The 26240-nt window shown below is 34.4% G+C and overlaps 2 protein-coding genes across 2 annotated transcripts; both read right to left on the reverse strand.

Annotated features, from left to right (window-relative positions):
- Positions 1 to 9445: 9445 nt before the first annotated feature.
- Positions 9446 to 12595, reverse strand: LOC143625920 (uncharacterized). Its single transcript, XM_077096139.1, has 8 exons — positions 12441 to 12595; positions 10977 to 11104; positions 10737 to 10869; positions 10489 to 10645; positions 10213 to 10332; positions 10003 to 10119; positions 9680 to 9761; positions 9446 to 9526 (listed from the first exon to the last, which is right to left on the reverse strand). The coding sequence occupies exons 1-8, from the start codon at positions 12583 to 12585 to the stop codon at positions 9461 to 9463; spliced, it is 948 nt and encodes a 315-aa protein (XP_076952254.1). The 5' UTR covers positions 12586 to 12595; the 3' UTR covers positions 9446 to 9460.
- A 7848-nt stretch (positions 12596 to 20443) lies between these two features.
- LOC143625918 (putative serine/threonine-protein kinase PBL8) lies at positions 20444 to 23668 on the reverse strand. The gene is made up of 6 exons (XM_077096136.1): positions 23471 to 23668; positions 23026 to 23369; positions 22804 to 22939; positions 21884 to 22020; positions 21683 to 21806; positions 20444 to 21026 (listed from the first exon to the last, which is right to left on the reverse strand). Exons 1-6 carry the CDS (start codon positions 23523 to 23525, stop codon positions 20533 to 20535), a joined length of 1290 nt encoding a protein of 429 aa, XP_076952251.1. The 5' UTR covers positions 23526 to 23668; the 3' UTR covers positions 20444 to 20532.
- Positions 23669 to 26240: the final 2572 nt, after the last annotated feature.

A 26240-nucleotide genomic window follows, 5' to 3' on the forward strand; every position in this document is an offset into this window, starting at 1 on the left:
ATTTCGTGTCAAAAGTTGATGAGGTGGTCGAAATTATCACAATTTGAAGCATTTCGACATCACGGTAGCGGAATGATGAAATTTTGCGTACACAATAGGGTGGGTTCCAGTGTAAGTATTTTCGTTGGGTTAGGTTTGAGTATCCAAATGTTATGTTGGGTTTGGATTGACTTAGGCATGGTTTGGGGTTTGAATGCATTGTTGTGGTTACTGATGATCATGGTCAGAATTACGGCGGCTAATTGCTTGATGATTTGGGTTGTCGTTTTGGGAGTTGAGTTTCGAGAAAACGAGAAGACATGTCGCGAAGCGTGAAGGTTTCATATGACATGAGTCATAAATATGAAATTTGTTTAATAATCCAAAAGAAGTATTTCATGAAAGATTCCTAAAATCGGCCATCTATATAAGTTATGAAAATAAATAAAGAAGTAATCACAAGAAACAACATTCGAAATCGAAATTGAAATGCTCATGAGCTAGCATGAGTTTTCGTGTTTCAATAATAATCTCGTAATTTTTTTAAGGAATATTGTCCTCATATAATCCCAACTATGGCCCATTGGCAAATATAAGGACCAACTATCGAAATGGCAAAATATAATCCCAACTACGCATGTGGGTGGAAAATTAACGGGAAGTTAACCTTCCGTTAATTTTTGTGACATGGCGGCTGAGTTGTCTCATAACCTGCTGACGGGGCTATTAATTAAAAAAAATTTCTTAAAACACCTAGATAATGACATGGACTTTGAAGATTAAAACATGTTGAACTTATAATGGTTAATTAGTTTCTATTAATTAACATTTCAACTTATTAACTCATTACCAAACCCTAGGTCCACCTTACATGAAATTCACCAGACACCCTCGACTACATCATCATCAGCGGCGGCACTGCCGGCTGTCCCTTAGTCGCCACCTTATCCTCATTCTCCCGCCAAATCTTTCACCTCCGACGAAAACGTCACTAGCGCCGGTCTCGGCAAATGGTGCCGTGGTGTTGGGCCGCCGGGAATTTGAAGTTGCCTGTCGCCGGTCTCGGATCTCCGTTCAATGGCACTTAAACCCAAATCTAGTTGCCCCAGCATTGAACCACCACCTCCATACAACCCTAGATCTTGGAACAGAACATCGGGGGTGTTCGATTCGATAACTATGGTGGTTATTTTGTCACCGGAAACCTGCAACTCCGGTGCTCTTTGACACACATAGCTCAAAGTTGTTAATTTCAGTAATTGATTGATTGATTATTGGTGTTGTGTTCATAGGGTTTTGTAATTTGGGGAAAGTTATCAAATGAGAAGATAAAGATTTGGTTTTGGAGTGTGTACTGGAAAGGGTGTGAGGGATGGTTGATTTGATTTTTTTTTAATTAATAGCCTCGTCAGCATCCCCGCCAGCAGCCCCGTCAGCAGGTTATGAGAAAACTCAGCCGCCACGTCACAAAAACTAACGGAAAGTTAACTTCCCGTTAATTTTCCACCCACATGCGTAGTTGGGATTATAATTTGCCATTTCGATAGTTGGTCCTTATATTTGCCAATAGGCCATAGTTGGGATTATACGAGGCCAATATATATAGCAACTTTGAGCTATGTGTGTCAAAGAGCACCGGAGTTGCAGGTTTCCAGTGACCAAATAACCACCATAGTTATCGAATCGAACACCCCCGATGTTCTGTTCCAAGATCTAGGGTTGTATGGAGGTGGTGGTTCAATGTTAGGGCAACTAGATTTGGGTTTAAGTGCCATTGAACGGAGATCCGAGACAAGCGACATGTGACTTCAAATTCCTGGCGGCCCAACACCACGGCACCATTTGCCGAGACCGGCGCTGGGGATGTTTTCGTCGGAGGTGAAAGATTTGGCGGGAGAATGAGGATAAGGTGGCGACTAAGGGACAACCAGCGGTGCCGCCGCCGATGATGATGTAGTCGAAGGTGTCTGGTGAATTTCATGTAAGGTGGACCTAGGGTTTGGTAATGAGTTAATAAGTTGAAATGTTAATTAATAGAAACTAATTAACCATTATAAGTTCAACATGTTTTAATCTTCAAAGTCCATGTCATTATCTAGGTGTTTTAAGAAATTTTTTTTAATTAATAGCCCCGTCAGCAGGTTATGAGACAACTCAGCCGCGATGTCACAAAAATTAACGGGAGGTTAACTTCTTGTTAATTTTCCACCCACATGCGTAGTTGGGATTATATTTTGCCATTTCGATAGTTGGTCCTTATATTTGCCAATGGGCCATAGTTGGGATTATATGAGGCCAATATTCTTTTTTTTAATAACATATGTAAAATATGTCAGCTTTTGAAATAAAATATGAATTTAACGTAAACATGATATATGTAGTGAAATCAAATTGAAAATCGGGTGTTCTTAAGTTTTAGAATTTTCAATTAAAACCTTGATAATAAACGAATTATTTAAAAAAAACAAATTGAAAATCGACTATTCGTGTATCACCATGACCTTTCGAATTTTTAAATTATAATAACAGAATTTATAAATAAAGAAAACAAGTTAAAACTTAACAATTCGTGTAATAGCACAAATTTTAGAAATTTCTATGAATACATAAACATAGAAAAACGACTTTAATACTCGACTATTCACATAACCCATTGACTTTTTGAAACCGCAATATATACAATTGAGTATGAATTATCATATCTTGTAAAAATATACTTAATCAAATTGAACCAAAAGCTGGTTATTCATGTATCACCACGACTTGTCAGACTTTTAGTTAAAACACATAAATCAAAATGCGAAATCAAATTGAACCAAAAGCTGGGTATTCGTGTATCACCACGACTTGTCAGACTTTTAGTTAAAAACACATTGTAAACATTGAGAGTCGGAGTCACACGTCGCATGAACCACTATGACTTGTGTGACATCCTAGGGAGTACAACCATATGCTTATCACAAAGGGGACATGGTCTTTAAGAAGATGAAATATCGGAACACCGAATTTGAAAATTGCTTGAAATTGATTTTGAAAAAACTTGTTTTAGGCCTAAGCCTTGGACTTGTGTGTGTGTGTGTACTTGTGTTCATGAGGCGTTAATGAAATCAGCAGTAGCGTAATCCAGTAATAGTAAGCGCGTTTAAACAATCAAGTAAAGGCTCACATAATTCTATCATGCAACCCTAACAAATAAACAAATAAGCTATAGCTACCTAGAACACTACGTCTAATGTCCTATCGTATAGCCACGACTCTGATACCAATCTGTAACACCCCGACTAAAGCGGAAACGCCTGAGTGTGACGTACAGATTGCTCAAACACACGTGACACTATTAGGTGACCATAATAACATTATTTCATTTAAATCTTCATGTAAATACTTGAAGTTTTGTAAGATACATATGCTACCCTAAAATATGAAAACGTTTAAAAAGGGGTTGTGAGAAACTCACCTCGAAATCGAAGACAACTTGTAATAAAATTCGAAAGCACAATACGAAACCGAAGCAACCGAACTTCAAGAACTGTACATGTTAAGATTTGCCAGTGAACCACGGTTGCTGGAGTAACGAACTTGGACGGATTGATTATAAGATATAAAGAGTATTTTAGATGAAAAAGAAGATTGGGATCAGTTTAGTTGGTGTGTTAGGTCCTATTTATAATGTCAATTGGAGCGAAATCGTTATTTGGTGTTAAATGACTTGGCCGATTATCCGACGGTTATGGAATCAAAATACATAATTTTGGACGTTATCACGTGTTATTATGGTTGATTATGGGATTCCATTAAGGGCTATAATTGATACTGAGTATTTAATTGAATTAAATCGTGCGTTTTACGGGTTTGTTGGACGGCCGGAGCCGCGTTTCCGGTGGTCGGGAAAACGGGGTATTAGAGGGGCTGGTGGCTTGGATTTTAATATAATAATATAATTTAAATAGATTTTACACTTATGGCCCCTCATGTTTCTTATAATATTAAAACATAAACTAAAGTATAATTACTAAATAAACCTTGTACTTTGAGATGCATTAAGAATGAAACAAAAGTTATAATTCAAGAATCTTTATCATATTATATTCGAACAATTTGCAACTCGTTTTAATAAACACTTTAAATCTCGTAGTTTCGTTAATTGAATAAAACGAATAGAAAAACGAACGAACGATAAACCGAGTCAGAAAAACATTGACGAACGTCAAATGAATCTTGGGAATATAATAATTCATTCTATATATACATGTATATATAGATACTTGAAAAACAAAATTCCGAAAATTCGAAACGGGTCGGGTTTGAAAAGTAATGAATGTTACATCTATCAATCGATTAGCTTAAATCACTAGCTTCAATTGATCCATTAGTTCAATTTGCAAGCTTCAGTTAGTCTAAATAATGATTAGGCTTGTAATATTCTTCTTCAAAAGTCACTTCGTAACTACAAATTTATTGTTAAATCCGATTTGCCCAGGTCAATTGAATAATCGAATATGATTTGCAGGTTGTAGTTCTTTAATCAAAAATATCAGTTCATGCGATTTGATTGATTAGGTTAGCTAAAAGAAGCACGCCAACAAGACCGATTAATTTCAAATTTGCCATCATGTTATTACTTGTTCGCACAATTTGTACATGTTTTTGACGCGTATTGTATTTGATCAATCTTTATAGGGTGTGGGTGTTTGGGATTATTTATTTTAAGCAACTTATAATTTATTAACTTTTAAAAAAGTTAAAAAGTGTTTGGTATTGTATGTTATTGTGATACGATAAATTAATAGGTTACAAAGTCGTAAGTTATTAATTTATAAATGGGGTTATTTCATAGAATAGTAACCAACTTTTGGAAGTGTCCTAACTAGGTCATTGGTGTAATTGTTTGTTCTATTTAGGTCACTAAGTTTTATTTTATGTTTCAATCATAGGTTTTTTACCTGAACAATAGGTCATCCATTCTATATGTTATTTTATTTAGTTTGTTTCTTTATTAATATGAACTTGCAAAATATAAAAGCAAAAAGGAAAAAAAAAATTAATATAAAAAATTTAAACGAATTTTAAAAAGCTGCAAACCAAAATTTCAAATTTTGCCAAAAAAAAAATTAATAAAACTGGAAATTTTTGTTTTTTAATATATGAACACATCTTAGTTATCTGTTAATATTTTCTTTCACAATTTAGACTTGTTTTGTAAGTTATCTTTATGGATTAGAAGTTTTACCTCTCTTGTATCCTACAAGAGATAAAAGACGCTTTTTTTATCAAGAGTCGAGCGAAACTCGAATATATTGATGAACTAGTTTGGTGTAATTTTGATTTATTGTAATGGCCTTGTCCGGCCTTGATTTTGTTTGGTTGTCTAACATCTTGCTAGCTTGTTTTATTTAATAAAATGTTTTCTTTCAAAAAAATTACTATCTTTTTTAAAGTTTCAAAATCAACAACCCTCTTTTATTTCAACTTCCAATGTTACTTTCTATTTTTTTTAAAATTAATTAAATATCATAATTATAAAAATTACATGCATTTTAATTCGGGTTAGGCTAGATTCCATATCGTTGTTATAAAATATTAGCATACTAGCTTTTGAACCCGTGTATTACACGAGATTTGTCAAATGATAAAAATTAATAAAGTTCGTTATTTGAAATAAAGACACAAAATTAAATGAAAAAAAATAATGAAATATATAGTACAAACAATAAGAAGTCTAGAATCTTAATTTTACAAATCAGAGAAAATCATTAGGACTATAAACATAATCAACATTTTTTAGTTTATGTTTTTTCTTTGTATCTTTTTTTTGTTTGTTTCAAATAATTAATTTTATTAATTTAAACATTGACAAATCTCGTGTAAGACACAAGTTCTAGAGCTAGATGAAATAAACAAATGATAAAATAAATTTATTTGGGTTTACATTCATAGCCTAATTTTTCTCCTAATTCTCTAAGTTATAACCCTTTTGGTAAATGGTTTTACACATGATCTATGGATAGATCGGATGAATGAGGTTAGAGATTAGAAAATTAGGAAAGAAATTTAGGCTAGGATTAAATATGGTTAGGATACCTAAGCATTATTATTTTTGTTTATTAGAAGAGTAAGATAAGATTCCAAGAATATCAAAATGGAACAAAATTTCCATCCATTAAAAGTTTTTGTTATTTTTCTTAAAAATTAAGATATTTTCCGTTTAGCAACACATTCGTAAGTATCCAGTAAAATATCAATAAACAAATACCCGCATCATATGAAAAGTATTCATTTAATGACTTTGTATATTAATGTTAAATGATGGTGGTCATAGCACTACTAGAAATTTCAGGTCAAGATCGTCAGATATATATCAACTGTCACAAAGCATAAAATCCAAAAATTAAATAAAGATAAATTTTTTAAATATCCAATCAACATATAATATTTGTTCATATGACAACTCTAGGAAACTTGTGCATATGGTACGTTACCTGTAACATGCACACAATAATATATCTTATTTATTAAACTGAAATGTTAGGAAGAAGCACAGTTGTCACAATTGCAGGTTATGGGGATGAAAGAACATTTGCAGAAGAATATGTTCGGGAGCATGCAGTCTATGTTGTAACAGCAAGGCATGTTTGAGCAGGTTTTTGGATCGGAAGGCACGTGACAACACCTGCACTCATTGCATATCTTGAATGGGGTATTCGCCAAAGTCATGCATTCGATCCTCCCCATTGGCACAGGGTCGGGCAACTGCACTGACACCGCACCTTCAGTCGTGTTTTCTTCTGTGGGATGTGCATGCATGCTGAACGGGTTAGAATATTATATAGAATTTGTTTGAGGTTTAGTATTATATATGGAGAAGTTGTTTCTAGGCAATATTTTACTTTGATGGTTGATGAAGTGGATCAATGTCCTTTTGTTTTTTAATAATTCTGTTAACATGTAATTGATTTTTTTAGAGGTAGTATATTTAGGTTACCATTGGTGATTAAGTATAAATTATAGGTGTGTAGGGGAATAAAACTCCTAGTTAGTGAACGTAACTAATCTCATCTTCTAGTGGCGAATTTGAGTAGTTGGATAGGGCGCACGTGCCATGTCGTTTTCGCACTTGCTATAGGCGATTAACCCAAACCTCACTCTCTCTACGTAGTCTGCCTCCTAGGTTTTATACCTTGTTTGGTAGTGGCGAATAAGAGAGAATGATCCATCCTTAATTTATAACAATGCAAGGCAATTTCTTTAATAAAGTATTCTTGGTAGATCGATGGAGCTACAAAAGAGAGGCTCTCATCCTCTCTTAATTGCCACTACTAAACATGTTTTTTATCCCGAATTCGTCACTGCCAAACAGGGTTTAATAGCTAGATGCATGGCAGGCAAGAGGGAAGTTTAGGTTAATCACAGGTAGCGAGTGCTAAAACAACATGGCCACAAGAGCCTAATCGACTCACCTTTATTTGCCCCTAAGAGATGAGATAAAGGAGTTTCACTTACAACTAGTACTCTTACATTCCCTTATACATCTCTTGCATGCCTATAGTTTAAACTTAATCACCAATTATAGGTGGGAAAGCCCCATTTATGTTTAAAAGAAACCAGCCTCCGTGTGATTTTCTCTAATTCTTGTAGCATTTAACTATTTCCTAAATCGAAAGAAACGTTTTTGTTAAAAACAATTGTGGACATTTTGTGTGCATGTGTTAAAAAAACACAATTTTTTAAATTAAAAAAATTGAAAATTGTTAACCGTTTAAAAAAACATAAAAACGGATTTTGAGTTAACTTCCTCAACCAGCGGAGTACCTAGAAAGCTATGCAAACCCAAACTCCAATTTGCTAAACCTAAAAAAATCCATATCATATAATTAAAGTGTAAAAAGCAAGATCAACAAGTTAAGATGACTTGCCTGAACTTAGTTTGGTGATGTTAAGGATAAGCAACAGCAAAAAGGGATGTTCGGTTGAAAGGTGTTACATGGCTGCCATGCATGCTAAAATCGTCACAGGTAAAGAGAGACGAAGAAATATATATAGTACCTGAATTTTGTTAAAAGATTAATAGTTTAGTTTCCTAAATGAAAAGTAAATGCTTTAATATAAATCTGTGAGCATATCTTTCGGTTCAAGCCCAAAAAACAAGATAAAATTATGACACGACCGATAAAACCCAAGTCCTTAATTTAACATGTCTTATATTCTATAAATTTAATCATATATGAGATATTTGAAGCTGAATGTTTGTCAGAAATTGAATGGTAAGATCATTATTGAACAACAGATTTAGAACTGAATGGCTCTTACAAAATATTCGAAGAAGATAAAATTTACATGGATGAACCCTATATCAACGAAGAAAATTTTGAGACTACATTGTGTTGATAACTGATTTTGCTTTCTTGTATATCTTGGAGTGAATAAATAGCCGAGGGGGAAACGGGGCAGCCGTTGTACCTGTCGGACTTTCCAAAAGAGACTACGGAGCTTCCATAGAAGATAAGCGATTGATGCACGAATGATGCCAGATTTGTGCCAGCAATGCTTCTGAATTTAAGGAAGCAAGGAGAGGTGGGCCAAGACTCGGAGAGGCCCAAAAGATGTCCAGTAGCCCATATACAAAACACAAGTCCAAGAAATAAACATATAAGTATAGGATTATCAAATGGAAAGATAAAATTATATATTTTTAACAATGTTTCGTTGGAGCAGTCTTTTTATCTTACGGGATAGAGGAGAGACTTGGCTTTCTTCTCAACCCATTCTAGACCCTACTTTGTTGTGGGAAAGTAAAACTATGTTAGTTTGGATTGGTAATTCTATAATAGATCGACTTATATTTGGATCATATTGCTTTCCATGTATGTATCTAGCATTGATTCTTAATATTTTTATCTCATAATAGGAGATTGTAATATGTATATTTATAAAGGGTTGATGAGAAGAAACAATCTTTTGAATGATAAACATTTTTTGTTAAATATTAATTTATTATGGAGTAAAATATCAAGTAAAATATCAATAAACAATTACGCCGCCACATAATCCCAAAAATTTAATAAAGACAGCTTTGCAAATATCCAGTCAACATATAATATTTGTTCAAATGACGAACTTGAGCATATTGTATCCGTCACATGCACATGAGCACATCTCATAAACTGAATATAAATAGTGTTAAGAAGCACAGTTGACACAATTGCAGCCCATGGGGACGAAAGAACAAATGCCAAAGGGTTTGTTCGGAAGCGCACGGTCTATGTTATAACAGCAAGGCATGTTTGAGAAGGTTTTTGGATCGGAAGCCGTGAGAATTTGTAACCGGTTTCAGAGATCAATAATATAAACTGGTTTTAACCGGCGGTTAGAACTAGGTATAAACCGGTTAGTGGTGGACCAATTACTAACCGGTTAGGTTTCTGGTTAGAAATTGGTTAACCGGTTAGCTTGTGCACCTCTATTTGTGAGTGAAGTTATGCACTTACTTTGCTTCTATTGCACCGGCTTCCTCTGCTGTCACAAAGAAAGGAGAATTTGCAAACACTTCCCCATCAATCAAATATAAAACAGTTTCATCATCTACCAATATGCTAGATGTCATTCAGATGACACAAATTTCATATATATGAGTAATGTTAAATTTTAACAACAGTTATTATGCCAAAAATATAACCATTAGTTGTGGGAATTGGAATCAGTACCCAGTGAATTTGAGGAACCTTTCCAATTCAGATATGTAGACATTAACCGCTTCTTCTAAGATAGACAACTGATGCTTCTGCCTGCTTAGTTGAAGCCATCAAAACCAACCACAAAATAGAAATAAAGTTAGATCACTCTTATGACTTCTAAATATTGGATCATTTTCATATATCCCCTCAAAACATGCTAAGATATCATATTTACCCAACAAAAAATCGTTATATAGTGAGTAAATATGGAAATGTAAGTATTTAACAATTGTATGTATATATACGAACGTAAATTGTTAGACAGACTGACGTATACAAACATTTTACTCACAATTTAACATCTTCAAAGCGCCACCATGACAAAGAGACAAAAAGGTGAATATTAAGCACCAATTTTGTACGAGCATACATAGATGGTCCGTAGCGATACCTTTGTTCCTCCATCGGCCTAAATATATATAAAGTATTTCGGCTTCAAAATAAGAGTACCAACTCATCCAAATTGGATTTGTGTATGCATTTTTTGAAGAGAAAAAAATACCCTTCATCATCATTTATTTGGCGAACAAAATCCAATAGAGCCTGCGGGACACCTACTAAGTATTTCACAACAGTCTTATAGACACCTCCAGCCGAACCCAACTGAGCTAACTGTCGTCTCCTGGGAACATACATTATACATTTAATTAGAAAAAAACACCTTTTACATAGCTACTTAATACAAGAATTGACATGCATAACTGTTGATCCGTTTGGAGTTACAGGCCCGTAAAATATTCGTCTAACATATGTTCCATATTCAACCCAAGTGTCTTACCGTTCCATTTGTTGTTGCCATAACAGAGCATAACGATCACGTATACTTCCACCAGATTTTATTAAAGCATCCACCTGAGCCTTCTTACTCTTCTCCGACCGTTCTCTTTGCTTTCTAATCAATGCACCTCTAAAGTCTTGAGGCATATAGGTCATAACTGCATATGCATCGATCACAGTTATCATCGTTTTTTTATAAAAACAAAAACCATCAAGAATCATTTCTTCTTATTAGTGATCATAAAAAACCTGTGTTAAACACATTTTCTGAATTCTTGGACTGAAATGACACCACAATATTCAATATGAGTCCACATTTTTCCCGTAGTTGTTTAAGAAGGCGAGCGAGTTCAATGTCTTCAGGTGTAGATTGTTGTTGAAGCTGCTCACAGTTAAATAATATAATAAATGATGAATACTAACATTTATAAACAATAAACATCTTGAAAGCCTAATGCTAATTATAATTTAGATGCCTTTGCTTCTTACCAGTTGTGGCCAATGAGAGGTTTCTAGCAAAAAAATAATTTCTTCAATCTGCTCTCGGTTTTTCCATATATTCTCATCGATTATACGTGGTGGCTGCGAATCCACTTCTTGTACCAAATATCGTTCTCCTGAAACTTATAAAATGTCAACATATGGAATACTGAACTCGTAATCAAATAACCAAATAATGTAACTTCATGAGACCCATGATTCACGTGTTTTTACAATCATAGGAAACCAAATCAAATCAAATCACAAAACTTTGTGGGAAAATCTTAAATTCAAAATCGGAGCTCCATATGAAATCTCAACCCCCTGAGTTGGGCACACTGACTATGAGCCCCGTAACTCAAAACAGAGCAAAAGTTTTTAAGTTGAGCCCAACCAATTGATTATTTTCTTTTACAAACCGGTTTTGGCTAGCTTGACTCGATCTGATCCGGTTTTGAGCATCTCTACTTTCTTAGGCCACTTTCTTTTGTCTAATTGATCCAAAAATACAAGTCTCAGTGTTGTAGAACTCGATAGATGCTATTTGGGCAATGGGGTAGGGACTAGTGAAGTAGCGATTAACCATATTGGAATTTATAAGTAACTTTCCAAATATACATGTATATATATATATATATATAATGGGGAAGATTAACGTACAATAATCGCTCAACGTACATTACGTACGCGACATACGTTTAGCTAAAACGTTCAAACCTTTAAAAGTTCAAGCAAAAACTAAAACGTTCAACTAAAACGTTCAGCTAATACATTCAGCTAAATACATTAAGCTAATGCATTCAGCTAATACATTCAGCTAAAACTTTCAAACCTTTAAAAGTTCAAGCAAAAACTTAAACGTTCAACTAAAACGTTCGGCTAAAACGTTCAAACCTTAAACATTCAGGCAAAAACTTTATACGTTCAAGCCAAATCTTAAACGTTCAATGTCAAAACCCATCATTCAGAACTCAAAATTGATCAAGCTTCAAATTGATGATTAATTGAATCGATTTCAAAGATTAACCAATCAATTGGTTTCAATTTCAATTTCAATTCAACTAAACAAACCTGTGACGAGTTTTGCGTTTTTCCGATGAGTTCGTTGTCGTCGGCGATGATGGTGACGAAGAGTGTTGATGGTGCCGGTGAGCGGAGGTGAAGAAGGTGTGCTGATGTCGGTGAGGGGTGGTGGAGACGGATTGAGGGAGAGGGACGGACAGATTAGTGTAATTGTGACTTTGGGTTTCTGAAAATCAACGGTCAGAAGTGTCGCGTACGTAATGTACGAGAAAGGATTATTGTATTGAATCATTTATCTATACATAATTTCAATTTTAACTACCTAATTTTGACCAAATAGCGATAGATTGGCGCCAAACCATACTAAGTTACTAACACCACCCACCAACACACACGCTACTGAAATTGATGATAAGTAGTTAAGTTAAGTTGATAACTAAAGTAGCGAACCTTCAGGGAGCGGACGAGTAGTGTTTTGCAGACCAGCAGACAATTGGCGGAGTTGTTGGGTAAGGCGAGAGACGTCGTCTGAAATCGGTGGAAAAGGGTGTTTATCATAATAACAACAATGGAAGGCTCTGGTTATTGGAACCATACCGGACTTGGAGACCCGAGCATTCAGTTGATTGATAGTACGTGTGTGGGTTATAAATAATAAAGTAATCAAAGGAAGAGAATATGCTGATTTTCGAAGAAGAAGAAGATTCGGGTTGCTGGACTGGAGGTGCTGGGGGAACGAGAAGTTAATACCGTTAACATCAGCCATATCCATCCAGTTATTGGTTGCTTCAAATTTTAGTTAACTAACACTTTATTTATTTATATTTATATTTATATTTATTTACTAGTCGAGTGCCGGCACGATGTAGCGGGTGATAACATCTTAAGGTTTTTAGCGAGCCAAGGCTAGCTCGACTCGAACTTTACACCAAGCCGACTTAGCTCAGCTCCAAATTAAAGCTTCTTCTTGATTATTTTGATATTTATATAATTTGAATACTATTAATCATATTTTGTAAAACATATAAAATGAAAAAAAAAACGAATAAAGCTGAGTGATATTTGGATATACACCAGGGCTCAAAGTTTTACATTAAATAGTATAATAAGTATGTAATTATATGACATCGTATAAACTTTTTTAATTGTAACAAATTTATGTATGTTTTTTTATCAAATAGATAAGGGGTTAGATATGTAACTAATGGGAACATCAAATTGTGAACATTTATCATTTAAAAAACTTGTACATTCATGCAGTAATAACTTGTATATTTCAAACCGTCCATCTGATTTGAAAAAAATTTATATCGAAACGCAGACAAAAATAAGTCCGTTTTAAATGGGTATGCTTGGATTTTTTTTAATCATATTTTTGTAAAACATATAAGATTAAGATGAAAAAGGATAAAAGTTGAGTTAAAAGTGGGTAAACATGAAGGATCAAAGTTGTAACTATTTATTAAATTAACAAAATTTGAGTAAAGTTGAGGTACCGTAATTGTAATTATATTTGTTGAAATCAAATAAGGGTAGGTGGATTGTGTTTAAAAAATCATTTTGTCCCTCTATACACATATACCTTGTGTATTGGAATTTGTAAATCCTTTAAAACAAATTTTAATTTGCCTTTTACTTATGTATTATATATATATATATATATATATATATATAGATTTACTTTTATCCTTTAGTCTTCTGCTTTTTTCCATTATTGTTGGAAGGAAGCTAGTTTTATTATTTTATAAAAGTTTATTATAATTAGGGCGGAGGGAGTCATGGTCGGATAGTGACTCACCGATAGTTGTCATCACATCCCTGATTCTTGTCGTGGTAGATTTTGAGGGGTCGTTTTATCTGGGTATTTTTTTATGAAACTCGCGTTGACAAGCCAACGGCTAGCTTGACTAACCATTAACATCGTCTATATTTATTTATTTATTTATTATTTAAAAATAACCAATCTTATACTCACTCTACTCCAACCAATTTTATGCCCACTCTTGTAAAATTCATAACCACACTACTTCAACCATAAAAATGATTTTGAATTTTCTTCCTGTAAATCTTCCACTTGATGTCGAATAATCCTCCAACGATAGTAGTATCCCATTTCTATATGATCTTGCCCAACAAGCCGAAGAAGAAGACGCCGGCATATCTAGAAGATGATACGTGGATCGTGATTGCGAAAAAGTCTCCGAAGAAATGTTTCGAGATAGGTTTCGTATGTCGAAACGTTTATTTTCAAAAATTGTGGTCGATGTAGAAGAAAAATCCGAATAGTTTCAAGAGAGTATGGGCGCGAGGAACAAAAAGAGTTTTATGTCCTTACAAAAATGCACTTTGGTCGTTAAACAACTCGCTACCTGTGACTATCCAGACAATTTCGATGAGTATTTATGTATGTTTGCAAGGACCTCACGTGATCCCTTTAGTTTTTTTGCAATACCGTCGTTAGTTTATACTATTAGCGTGAGAAGTAATTTTTAATTATGACGTCTAGTTTCTTTAAAGAGAGAAATTATCTTTATGACTTTCTTTTCTTTCACAATTTAGACTTGTTTTGAAAGTTTACTTTATGGATTAGAAGTTTTAGCTCTCTTGTGTCCTACAAGAGATAAAGACGCTGGGATTTCTTTTGATCAAGAGTCGAGCGAAACTCGAATAATTTGATGAACTCGTTTGGTGTAATTTTGATTTATTGTAATCGCCTTGTCCGGCCTTGATTTTTTGGTTGTCCTAACATCTTGCTAGTTCGTTTTGTTTAATAAAATGCCACCTTTCAAAAAAAAATTACCTCTTTTCTTTTAACTTTCAAAATCAATAACTCTCTTTTATAGTTTTATTTCAACTTTCAATGTTACTTTCTCTCTTTTATTTAACTTTTTTAATAAAAATTAATTAAATGTCATAATTATAAAGTTTGCATACATTTTAACATACCTTAGTTCCTTACTTCTTGTCATACCCCTCTCTAGAAAACTCAAATAAAATATTAGCTTATTCCAAGAAAATCAAAATGGAACTAAATTTCCATCCTTTGGAGTTTTTGATATTTTTCTTAAAAATTAAGATTATTTTCCATTTAGCAGCACATTCGTATTTATACAGTAAAATATCAATAAACAAATACGTCAGATGACAACCGTTACATAGCAGAAAATCCAAAAATTAAATTAATAAAGCTAAATTTTCTAAATATCCATAGTCAACATATAATATTTGTTCAATTGTTCATATGGCAACTCTAGGAAACTTGAGCATATGATACCTGTCACATGCATGCACACAATAATATATCTTATTTTCTAAACTAAATCTTAACAATGTTAGGAAGAACCACAGTTGTCATAATTGCAGGTCACGGGGACGAAAGAACATTTGCCGAAGGGTCTGTTCAGGAGCGTGCATTCTATGATATAACAAGGCATGTTTGAGCAATTTTTGGATCGGAATGCACATGACAACACGTGCTCTCATTGCATATCTTGAATGGAGTACTCGCGAAAGTCACCTACTCGGTCCTCCCAGTTGGCACGGGATGGGCAACGGCAACGGCACTGCACCTTCAGTCGTGTTTTCTTTTGTGGGAGGTGCATGCATGCATGTTGAACGGGTTAGAATATAGAACTTAATTAGTGCATGAGGATATTAATATAATATTATATAGAATTTGTTAAGGTTTAGCATTATATGGAGAAGTTGTTTCTAGGTGATTTTTGGATTTGTGTAAGTTTTTAGGTACTTTGCGGTAGATGAAGTGGGCTCAATGTCTGCTTCTTCTTTTTTTTTTTTTATAATAATTTCGTTAACATGTAATTGATTTTTTTTAGAAGTAGTGCGTTTTTAGGATACTATTGGTGATTAAGTTTAAATTATAGGTGTGTAAGGGAGTTATAAGACTACTTTTAGAAAAAATAATCAATCTCATCTACTGATGACGAATAAGAGTGAGTTGGATTGGGTGTGCATGCCTTGTTGTTTTCGCACTTGCTATAGGCGATCAACCCAAACCTCACTCTCCCTAGCTGGTCTCTCACCTAGCTTTCAAACCTTGATTGGTAGTGGCAAATAAGAGCTAATGATTTAGGTTATTTCTTTAATAAAGTATTCTAGGTAGATCGATAGAGCTATAAAAGAGAGAATCCCATCCTCTCTTATATGCCACTTACCAAACCTGTTTATCCCGGATACGCAACTAGATGGCAGGCTAGGGAGAGTGAGGTTTAGGTTCATCGCAAGTAGTGAGCGCTAAAACGACATGGTCGCAAGAGCGTAATCCAACTCACCCTTATTTGCCAATAGATGAGATAAGGATTTTCACTTACAACTAAGTTACATTCCTTACGCGTCTCTTAAACGCCTATAATTTAAACTTAATAATTGATTATAATCACCAATTCTCCCCATTTGTGATTAAGAGAAACCAGCCTCCATATGATTTCTCTAATTCTAACATTTAACCATTTTCTAAATCAAAAGAAACGTTTTTGTAAATTAAAAAAAAAAACTTGCGGAAATTTTGTGTGCATGTGTATAAAATCGAAAAAGCTTTGGTTTATAACAAAGTGTCTAGCCCCTAAGATTGAGAATTCGAATCCCGTAATGATAAATAGTATAGATTCAGAAGTAAGATTATAATGTTTGTTAACCATTTAAAAAAAATATAAACCAAATTTTGAGTTAACTTCCTCCAACCAACGGAGTATCTAGAAAGCTATGCAAACCAAAACTCCACTTTGCTAACCCTAATAAAAATCCATATGATATAATAGGATATTGTAATATGTATATTTATAGAGGGTTAATGAGAAGAAACAACCAAGCAGTAAATTTAGAGTTTTATTATAAATATTTTTTGTTAAATATATCTATGCAGTAAAATATCAATAAACAATTATACCGCCACATAGCATAAATCCAAAAAATTAAATAAAGACAGTTTTGCAAATATCCAGTCAACAAATAATATTTATTCAAAACTTCAAATGACAAACTTGAGCATATATATTGTATCTGTCACATGCACATCTTATTATCTAAACTGAATCTAAGCAGTGTCAAGCACAGTTGTTACAATTGCAAGCCGTGGGGACAAAAGCACAAGTGCCAATGGGTTTGTTCGGAAGCGCGCAGTTTATGGAATAACAGCAAGGCATATTTGAACAGGTTTTTGGATCGGAAGCGTTGAGACAGCACCTGCATTGAGAGCATGTCTTGAATGGACTATACTTCGTTTCCAGCCACCCATTACCTGCCAACGTCCTGTATTCGATCCCCCCCACTGGCACAGGCACGGGCAATGGCGCTGCATCTTCAGCCGTGCTTTCTTCTATGGATTTCATGTATGTTGAACAGGTTAGAATTTAGAAATACACCTTAAATTGTGCATGAAGATTGTTTGGTGTTATGGTGGTTTAGCATTATGGAGGAGGTGTTTCTAGGTACTTTGCTAGTTGATGAAGTGTTCTCAAAGTCTGCTTGTTTTACAATAATTGTTTTGACATATAATTGAAATTTATTTTAAAGGTATTGCATTCTTTAGGTCTTGAATCACATCGGGGAGCTGTTTTTCTTTTCTTTTTTTTTTCTAAATTATAAATACAGCAACACTTGCTAACAGCGACTAAGTTTAAACTATACTTGTGAGTGAAAATCCTTAATCCTCCTAAGTGCGAATAAATGTGGGTTGGATGGGCTCGTGTGACCATGTATTTTTTCGCACTTAATTTCTACTGGCAATTAACATAAATTAACCTCACTATCACTGGCATGCCCCTAGATGTTAAACCTCGTTTGGTTGTTGCGAATAAGACAGGAAAATGAGGTATAAGTTAATAACTTATAGCAAATGCAAAAACTACAGGGAGCTCAATCCAACTCAATCTTATTAACCACTACATGAGATTAAGGGTTTTCACCAACAAAATACTCTTGCATACCTTTACATATCTATTACACACCTATAATTTAAACTTAATCGTCAATAATTAGTGAGAATGCACCATTTGTGATTAAAAATAAAGAAGTCAGCCCCCATTTGATTTTTTCTCTAAAATCTTTTAAGATTTAAATAACTATCTTTTTAAATCAAAGATGCACGTACTTTGATTCCGATGTGAATGTGTTAAAAACGATTTTTCTAAAAAATGATAACGTATTTTTCATCTTGTAAATATGTAAAAAATAATTCAAAAGGCTCGGTTGTTAATTTATTTCAAAATATTTAAAAAAAAACTATATGTATTTAGATTTATAAAATATGAAATTAAAGGTTGCCAGTAAAAAAAATTAAAATATATGACAATTGAATTGTTAGCAAAGAAATTAAATTGTAAATTAATACCATTAAGTTTGCTTGGCGGTTTTAAAGTGTGTAAAATGGTGTCTCTCCCTTAGACTCTTGAGGTTAAGGGTTCAAGTCCCGAAAATTAGTGTAGATTTCGAAGTAAAATTATGGTATGTGTTTCTTAATCGTTTTGAAAAAACATAAAACCAGATTTTAATAGTTCACTTCCTCAACCAGCGAAGTACCTAGAAAGCTATGCAAACCACTCCACCTAGATACACTTTGATAATCCATTTCAACCTAAAATAATTCCATACGATATAACTAAAGTGTAAAAAGCAAGATTAACAAAGATGACTTGCCTGAACTTAGTTTGATGATGTTAAGGATGAGCAACAGCAAAAAGAGATTTTTGGTTGAAATGTATTTCATGGCTGCCATGCTAAAAATTATCACAATTAATTAAGAGAGGCGATGAATTAATATATACAAATTCTTTGGAAGATGGCACTAAATGACTCAATATAACCTAAATTAGATTTTACGTTAATTTTGTTAAATATTAATTTTCAGTTTTTTTTTTTAATTTATGAGGTCGTTAAATATATAATTAATTGCGACCATTAGTAATTAATTTTTTCTAACCGACAACACTTTCCATTAATGTGTTTCTAAAACAGTAAAAGAGAAATAACAACTAGCGGTGAGTAGAAAACCGAATTAACCAAAAAAACCGAACCGAAGCATTTGGTGACGGTTAATTTTTTGTTTTATGAAAAACCAAAATTTCGGTTTCGATTCGGTTATCCATTTTTAAAAAACCAAAAAAAAAAAAAAAACCCAACGATTGATGGTGATAAAGATTATCAAGATGATGATTGACTAAACTTTTAAGATAAATAAATAAAATGATGAATGAAGATCGGGACTAAACTTTTAATACTTTTTAATTTTTAAACTCTATTTAGCAACTTTGTATTCGTATAGTTCCCCGTAACATGTGCATATTTTTGTTTTTTAAATTCAATATATATGTGGACTATGGTACTCTAACCCGTTTTTATACAAGCTAAAAATATGCATTTTTCATTTTTTTTTTTTTTTTTTTTGCAATGTCAACACATAATTGAAAAAAAATCGAAAATAACCTAACCGAAACTGAAAAACCAAAAACCGGAAAATCGAAAACCGAACGGTTTGCATATTCAAATAACCGATTGCTTCAGTTTCGGTTTGGATTCCGCCTAATAACTGAACCGAACCGTGCTCAGCCCTAATAACAACAATCATACCCAAGTAAATCTCGCAAATAGCAATAGTAAAAAGAGAAATGGATCGAAATGCTTTAATATAAATATGTGAGCATCTATCAAGAAGCTAGGAAACCAAGACAAAATAATGACCCGACCAGGTAAAACACGAAATACATGAAATCAGTTTGGTGCTTCGGTTCTCAGTCTAATATATATGTTATAGTCAATCAATTCTATTACGAGATTATATATGGATGTTGATAGTTACTTAAATGTAATATACGTGGAAAATGTTATTTAAATAATTCTTTGAAAAGAAACAAATTTAGCATATTTATAAATATTATTTTTGTAAGCTCGATTTATAACCTAGTTTAATGATATCTTTTTAACTTTTGTCGTATGGGACTTGAATCTGGACCTCCCAATCCCTCTAAACCAAGGTGTTTAAAGGTTTTACTTTGTCTACTGGCCACCAACTCATTATCTTTTTTAAAGATATTGATTTGAATTCTAACTATAAAAACATTTTTAGTTAATTTATATTAAAACCATAAACTGAATTTAGGATTTAGATTCAAGGCACACTCCCCCCTTACACACAACTACCAACACGCCTCACTTCAACCCGAGGCCACTCATAGTCGTCGTGGAGAGAAAGAGCCGTCAACATATTGTTTCATGTCAAATGTTTAAAAAGATAATTAACTTGGTCTATGTTCATTTTGGTAAATTTTGTGTCAAAATGTTTATTTTGGTAATTTTACCTTCCTCCAAATAAATTTGACAAAAGATGCACTAAAGCAATAAAAACAAGTGACAGTTTCACACTTTCACACAACAACCAGAAAGCCATTTAAAACAACAGATCTCAAAACACAACCTACATCAACATGTACAATCATCACTTCAAGTCCCAATCAGTAACCAAACAAACAAACACACACTTAAAACAAAAATTTACAAACTAACACGTTATAACACTTCACATATTTCCTCATCTGACCCGACAAGCAGCAGCCGGTCCAGGAGAACAACTCGGGTTAGTGGACCTACAACCAGCCCCCGCCCCAACAGTCTGAACAAACTTATGATGCATCTGATAAGCCAGGTGATTACCCATAGTCATGGGCCGGCCCACACCAATTAAAGACGAGGCTAATGACACTTCATTTGAACAACTGGTGCTGCTTTGTAACGGCTCTAATGTCTCCACCACATCACTCATTAGCGGTCTCGCTTTTGGGTTCTGGCTTAAACAATAATATGCTAAGCTGCAGGCTTTTTGGGCTCCTCGGACCGAATACTCGTTTTCTAGTCTTGGATCAATGATTTGGAGTAGTTTTCTTTTGTCGTTTAGTTTGGGTCGGGCCCAGTCCACCAAGCTTTGTTCTTTGTTGGGCCTTGTTTTGTCTACAGATTTCTTTCCTGTTAATAATTCTAGAAGAACGACTCCAAAGCTGTATACGTCACTCCTCGCAGTAAGATGCCCTGCATTGTATTAAATATTAGTAATATGATTAAAAAACTGCATAAATTTAATAAACATGATTCAGGACACTATAAGCATTTGAATGCATCATACGTGGTATTTAAACAAATTAACCGGCTCGAACCATTTTCTTTCTACCGATATCATGCTTAACTGATTTTCTACATTTGACCCATAAAAGTTTATAAAACACAACCAGAGACCATAAACATTTAACCGAGGTTTTTAATTATTTTAAAACCAAAGACTAAGTTATCTATTAAAACAAGGATTGAACCCCGATGGCATTTGGATGCTAAATTTTTTTATGGTGTAGATTACTAAGTAACTTTTTAAATATATCGTCACCAGAGTAACTAATATTTAAACTTACAAGTTACCAGCTACCAAAAAAATAATTATATATAAAATATGGAATTTAGATAAACTTATATCTATATGCAAAATAAATGAATTGAAGGTCTGAAGTGAATGACTGAATGTTATCAAATGCACAATTATAACATTCATATTCAAGATATATCTACACCAGTTGCTAGAGTTTTATTATAAATCTGCTTTTAATGTATGTATTTAGTTAACTTTTCTATTGACATAAAAACAACTTTTAGTTAACTGATGAGCTGAAGCTATCAGAAAATATAGAAATTTATACCAGTCATAACATATTCCGGAGCAGCATAACCATAGGTGCCCATAACTCTTGTCGATACATGGGTCTCGTCCCCCTGTGGGCCCGCTTTTGCAAGACCAAAATCAGATAGCTTAGCTGTATAATCCTGCAAATACATAGTTCCCGTTATCAACCAACTATTCCGAACAATTAAAATACAGAAGAAAGAGTAAAACCACTTACCAAGTCCAACAAAATGTTGGAAGTCTTGAAGTCCCTATATATTACAGGTCGTTCAGCATTGTGAAGAAAGGCAAGGCCTTTTGCTGCCCCTAAAGCAATCATCATTCTTGTTGACCATGATAGCGGTGCACTTGTTTCTGAGTACCTCAATAAAGCACTCCAATTAAGTTAAGAAAACACAAAATCTACGCAAGAAACAACATTTAAAGCGTTTGAAGTTTGAATGGAATTCATAATGTGGTTCTTTGATGCCTTTACTAATATTCTTTGTATATCTACAAAGTACACACTATCCCCACTCACCAAACCATCAAGAGCCTTAATTCTATAAAAACAAAGCTTTCAACTAAGCAAAAATCAAGGCTATTGCGGCCTAATTGCGGATGGACTACATAAATGACAAAATCATAGTCTAGAAGACATACATTAAAGCTAGGGGAGTAAACTGGTCAAGCCACTCGTGAGATACTAGAGATCGGCTCACTAAAAGGTTGAATGCAGGTGAGCTTGAACGAGCTTGAGCCCGAACCCAAGGTAACAACTAGCATGGCTAATGATGCTAAATACTAAACATGCAATACCAAAGCTAAAAGGAAAAAAGAAACAATGTTATCCAGTATAACAAGAATACCCAGTAGAAATCCCATTCATAACAAAAGCTATTGGTGAGATCCGGGGACCGTTGGTAGGGGAAAAACCTTTCATCTGTCCTAATGGATACAGAGGGTGCTACCACTGAAACCCTCAACTCCAGAAAACCTTTTTTCAGCGTGTACATCATAGTATTCCATATAACATAATATGTAGCAGCTAAGAGAATCAGAGTAACAACTATACAAAAGTACTAATAATGATAGTAGTAAACTACCGCTAGCATACAATAGCAAGTAAACTATAGTTCATAAAAGGAAGATTCATACTTCGAAAGAGGTGGTTTTCAAGGCTTCCACGAAACATAAACTCGTAAACAAGCAATCTGTGATCATCTTCACAGCAATATCCAATCAACTTCACCAAATTAGGATGCCTTAGCTGACCAAGGAAATTAACTTCGGTCTGCACACAAAACATCATTACCCGTATTAATTAAAACTGCACGTATATATTCTTGGATATACAGAACCAAAGATGGAGGAACTTACAAGCCATTCTCTGTGGCCTTGAAGACCCTCCTTATTGAGAACCTTAACCGCAACCGGCAGCGATTTGAGACCAACCCTAACATTCTCATCAATATAGCCTTTATAAACAGTCCCAAAACCCCCTTCCCCTAGAATATAATCAGACCTAAAGCTCTTTGTAATAGTTTCAAGCTCAAACAAAGTGAAGGCAATCACATGAGTATACAACAACGAGTTATTCCTCAAATCCTCAATAACGTTTAAATTATTACGCGGTGTTGACGGATCACTCAGATCCGAAATTGACCGACTGTGCTTCTTCTCCAAACCCTGATTTTTACCAGACACCGATTGCAGCTGATTCACTGTTGGATAATCGTTCGTAACAGCATATTAATACAAAAGGTGAGCTAGATCTGGAAGTTAAGCTGAAAGTAAATAATAAAGTAAAAAGGTGAGATGAAACCTTGATGAGCGTCTAAAACGACGGAGGATTCTTGGCGAGTGCCGCAATTACCCATACTGTTTGAATGCGGATGACGTGGATGAGTGAATCGCACAGTATCTCATTATTAGCCGGAGCTCAGTTCGTTGTTCTCCGGTGCCGCGGCTGGTACCGGAGGTGGTGGTGGTGGTTAGGGTTTGTGCGGTGGTAGTGGAAGGTAGTTAGTTAGCGGTGTGATTCCGTGGAGGAAACACGGTGTCGGCCAGTGAGTCTCAGTGGCTGCCTGCTACTACTGACTCCAAACAAAGTCACTGGTTTCCACCTCTTTCCTTCGTTATCATCGTCAAATTACATATAACGCCCCTTCTCTTTTCTATACTGTCTTTATTTTCAAGGGATGGTTGGATACTTGCCTACTTGGGGTTACTGGTTAGTAGTTACTACCTTTTGTTAACTTTTAGATTTTGTAAATAAAATGTTGCATGAGCTTATATATTGTAAGGAAGAAAAAACCTAGCCCGACAAGTATAGTCGAAACCAAAAGCATTCAAATGAGTATGCCCAAAACCGACGTGCATGTTTATGTGTTTAAGATCTAGACACGCTATGGAAGAATTTTGAAGTATTGTGGATGTTAGTTATATATGGCAGTATTCTTAGTCTTAGGGGGAGATAAGATAAGAATGAAAAGTTTGGTAATACATGAAATAATATGAAATACATCACAAATATTAAATGTAGATTCCGGAAGAGATCAATATAAATCTAAAGTCAAATATGTCATACATTTATAAAGAGTAACTAAAGAGTTACTAGATGCATTCATAAAACACATATAGAGTGACAATGTCACGTATACCAATATCAAATTCATTTTCTCGAATTAAAGTAATCAAAATAAGATTTCCATACAAAGATCACGTGGAAGACAAATTGGTTCCAAAGATAAAACCCACGAAAATCAAATGAGCAAAATAATGCAGTTGGTGCAACCCTAGAAGAGGAAACTTGTAAAACCATGTAAGTGGTTATTGATATAATACCATGTTAGGGTAAATGTCTCATAAGAGACTAATATATTTCTAGAAGAAAATAATAAAACCTTGGAAGAGGTAAATGTCCTAAAAGAGACTAATATAATCTATACAGTTTCAGAAGAAACATCAGTATTAAATCGCTACGAGATCTCTGCAAATTATGTACAAAGGTACAATATGGAACCTACATGTTGTAACATCCGTATTTTTTAGATCGATAAATAGAAGAGAATTTACTTACGTATTGTATGTGTCGTTATTTAATTTCGTTAAGTATAAGAGACTGAGCGTTGGGCGGGGGACTTATGATTGGGCTTGAGAGAATGCTTGCGGGCCCAAAGCCCATAGGGTGGGGTATTTAAAACCCAACCTTGACCACTAACATCATTTTTTCACACACACACACACACACTCTCTCTCTTTCTTTCTAAACACACACTCAAGAACACACACACCCTTTCTCTCTCTAAACACGGATCCAAATCAGAGCCAAAGGAAGGACGAACTAGGCTATGTTTTTATGGTTGGTTTCAACATGCAAACCGATAGAACGATAGATCGGGTTGTAGAACGTAAGGAAAACATAAACTTGGTGAGTTATAACCTCACGGGGGTGTTATAGGACAAAAGGTGGTGTTCGGACCATGGAAAACACGGGTATACAAAGTTGGTACAACCCAAAACCCATAAAAAGGTTAAAATCGGGTCATAAGGAAGAGTCATGGAGGAAAATAGCTTTGAAATGGTAAAAAAGAAGAAAAGAAAAGAATTCGCATCGCACAGCCATGCGAAGCGAATTCTCAGGCAAAGCGAATGGCCATGCGAATTCTTTCAAATTGTTGTAAAACGTGACCCGATTCATTTTCTGATGCATTTTTTATAAAGGACCTATTAATGAAAATAAAATTTTTCCAGGCTGACCTGGCAGCTCAACCCCAGCCAGGGCCTCTGCCCCTAGACCCCCGTTACCAGAGGCGCTGCCCCCGGACCCCCGTTAGTTGAGGGTATCATTAACTTAAATGTAAGAAGTAGTAGTGACAGAAAATTGATATTCGTAACTTGTTACACAGTTAGCCGGCTTAGTTAAAGAAAGGAATTACGATAAACTCGGAGAGGAATCGTCTTCATGTGAGTTCTAGCCCCATTTCTCTTTGAAATGATTTCGAGGCTGTGTGCATACTGATAAGACTAGAAATATATATATATATATATACACACACACACACACACTTATATATACATATATGATGAAGGCGAATACCTAAGGCATGAATGAAAGAATGTGGTAAGAATTTGTATGTATTAGTTTAATAACTAAATATGATTGTAAGAATCAAATATGAATATAATGTAACAGACAGGGTGGCAGGCCCTTCTAATACCTGGGCAAGAATAGGGTGGCCGACTCTATGATATCGGTGCAAGAAGTAGGGTGGCAGACCCTTATAATATCTGTGCAAGAATTCGGGTGGCAGACCCTTATAATATCTGTGCAAGAATTCGGGTGGCAGACCCTTATAATATATGTGCAAGAATGTAAGAATAAATTGTATGCTGTGTAAGAATAATCCTGTAATTGTTAAACTAGAACTCACTCAGCATAGCTAACTTTTAGTATGCACGCAGGTAAATAAAATGCGGCAGATTGCTTGAGGGGAGGCACGTGGCAATGAAGTGAAGATTGGCATCGAAGAAATAAGATTTACGTGATATTTATATTATGTTTTAAGACAAGTTAACTTTTGTTAAGATAA

Source organism: Bidens hawaiensis, unplaced genomic scaffold (assembly GCF_021521415.1).
Source record: "Bidens hawaiensis isolate Kalapana, Puna unplaced genomic scaffold, B.hawaiensis_p1.1 tig00004242_1, whole genome shotgun sequence".
In the NCBI taxonomy this organism is placed as follows: domain Eukaryota; kingdom Viridiplantae; phylum Streptophyta; class Magnoliopsida; order Asterales; family Asteraceae; genus Bidens; species Bidens hawaiensis.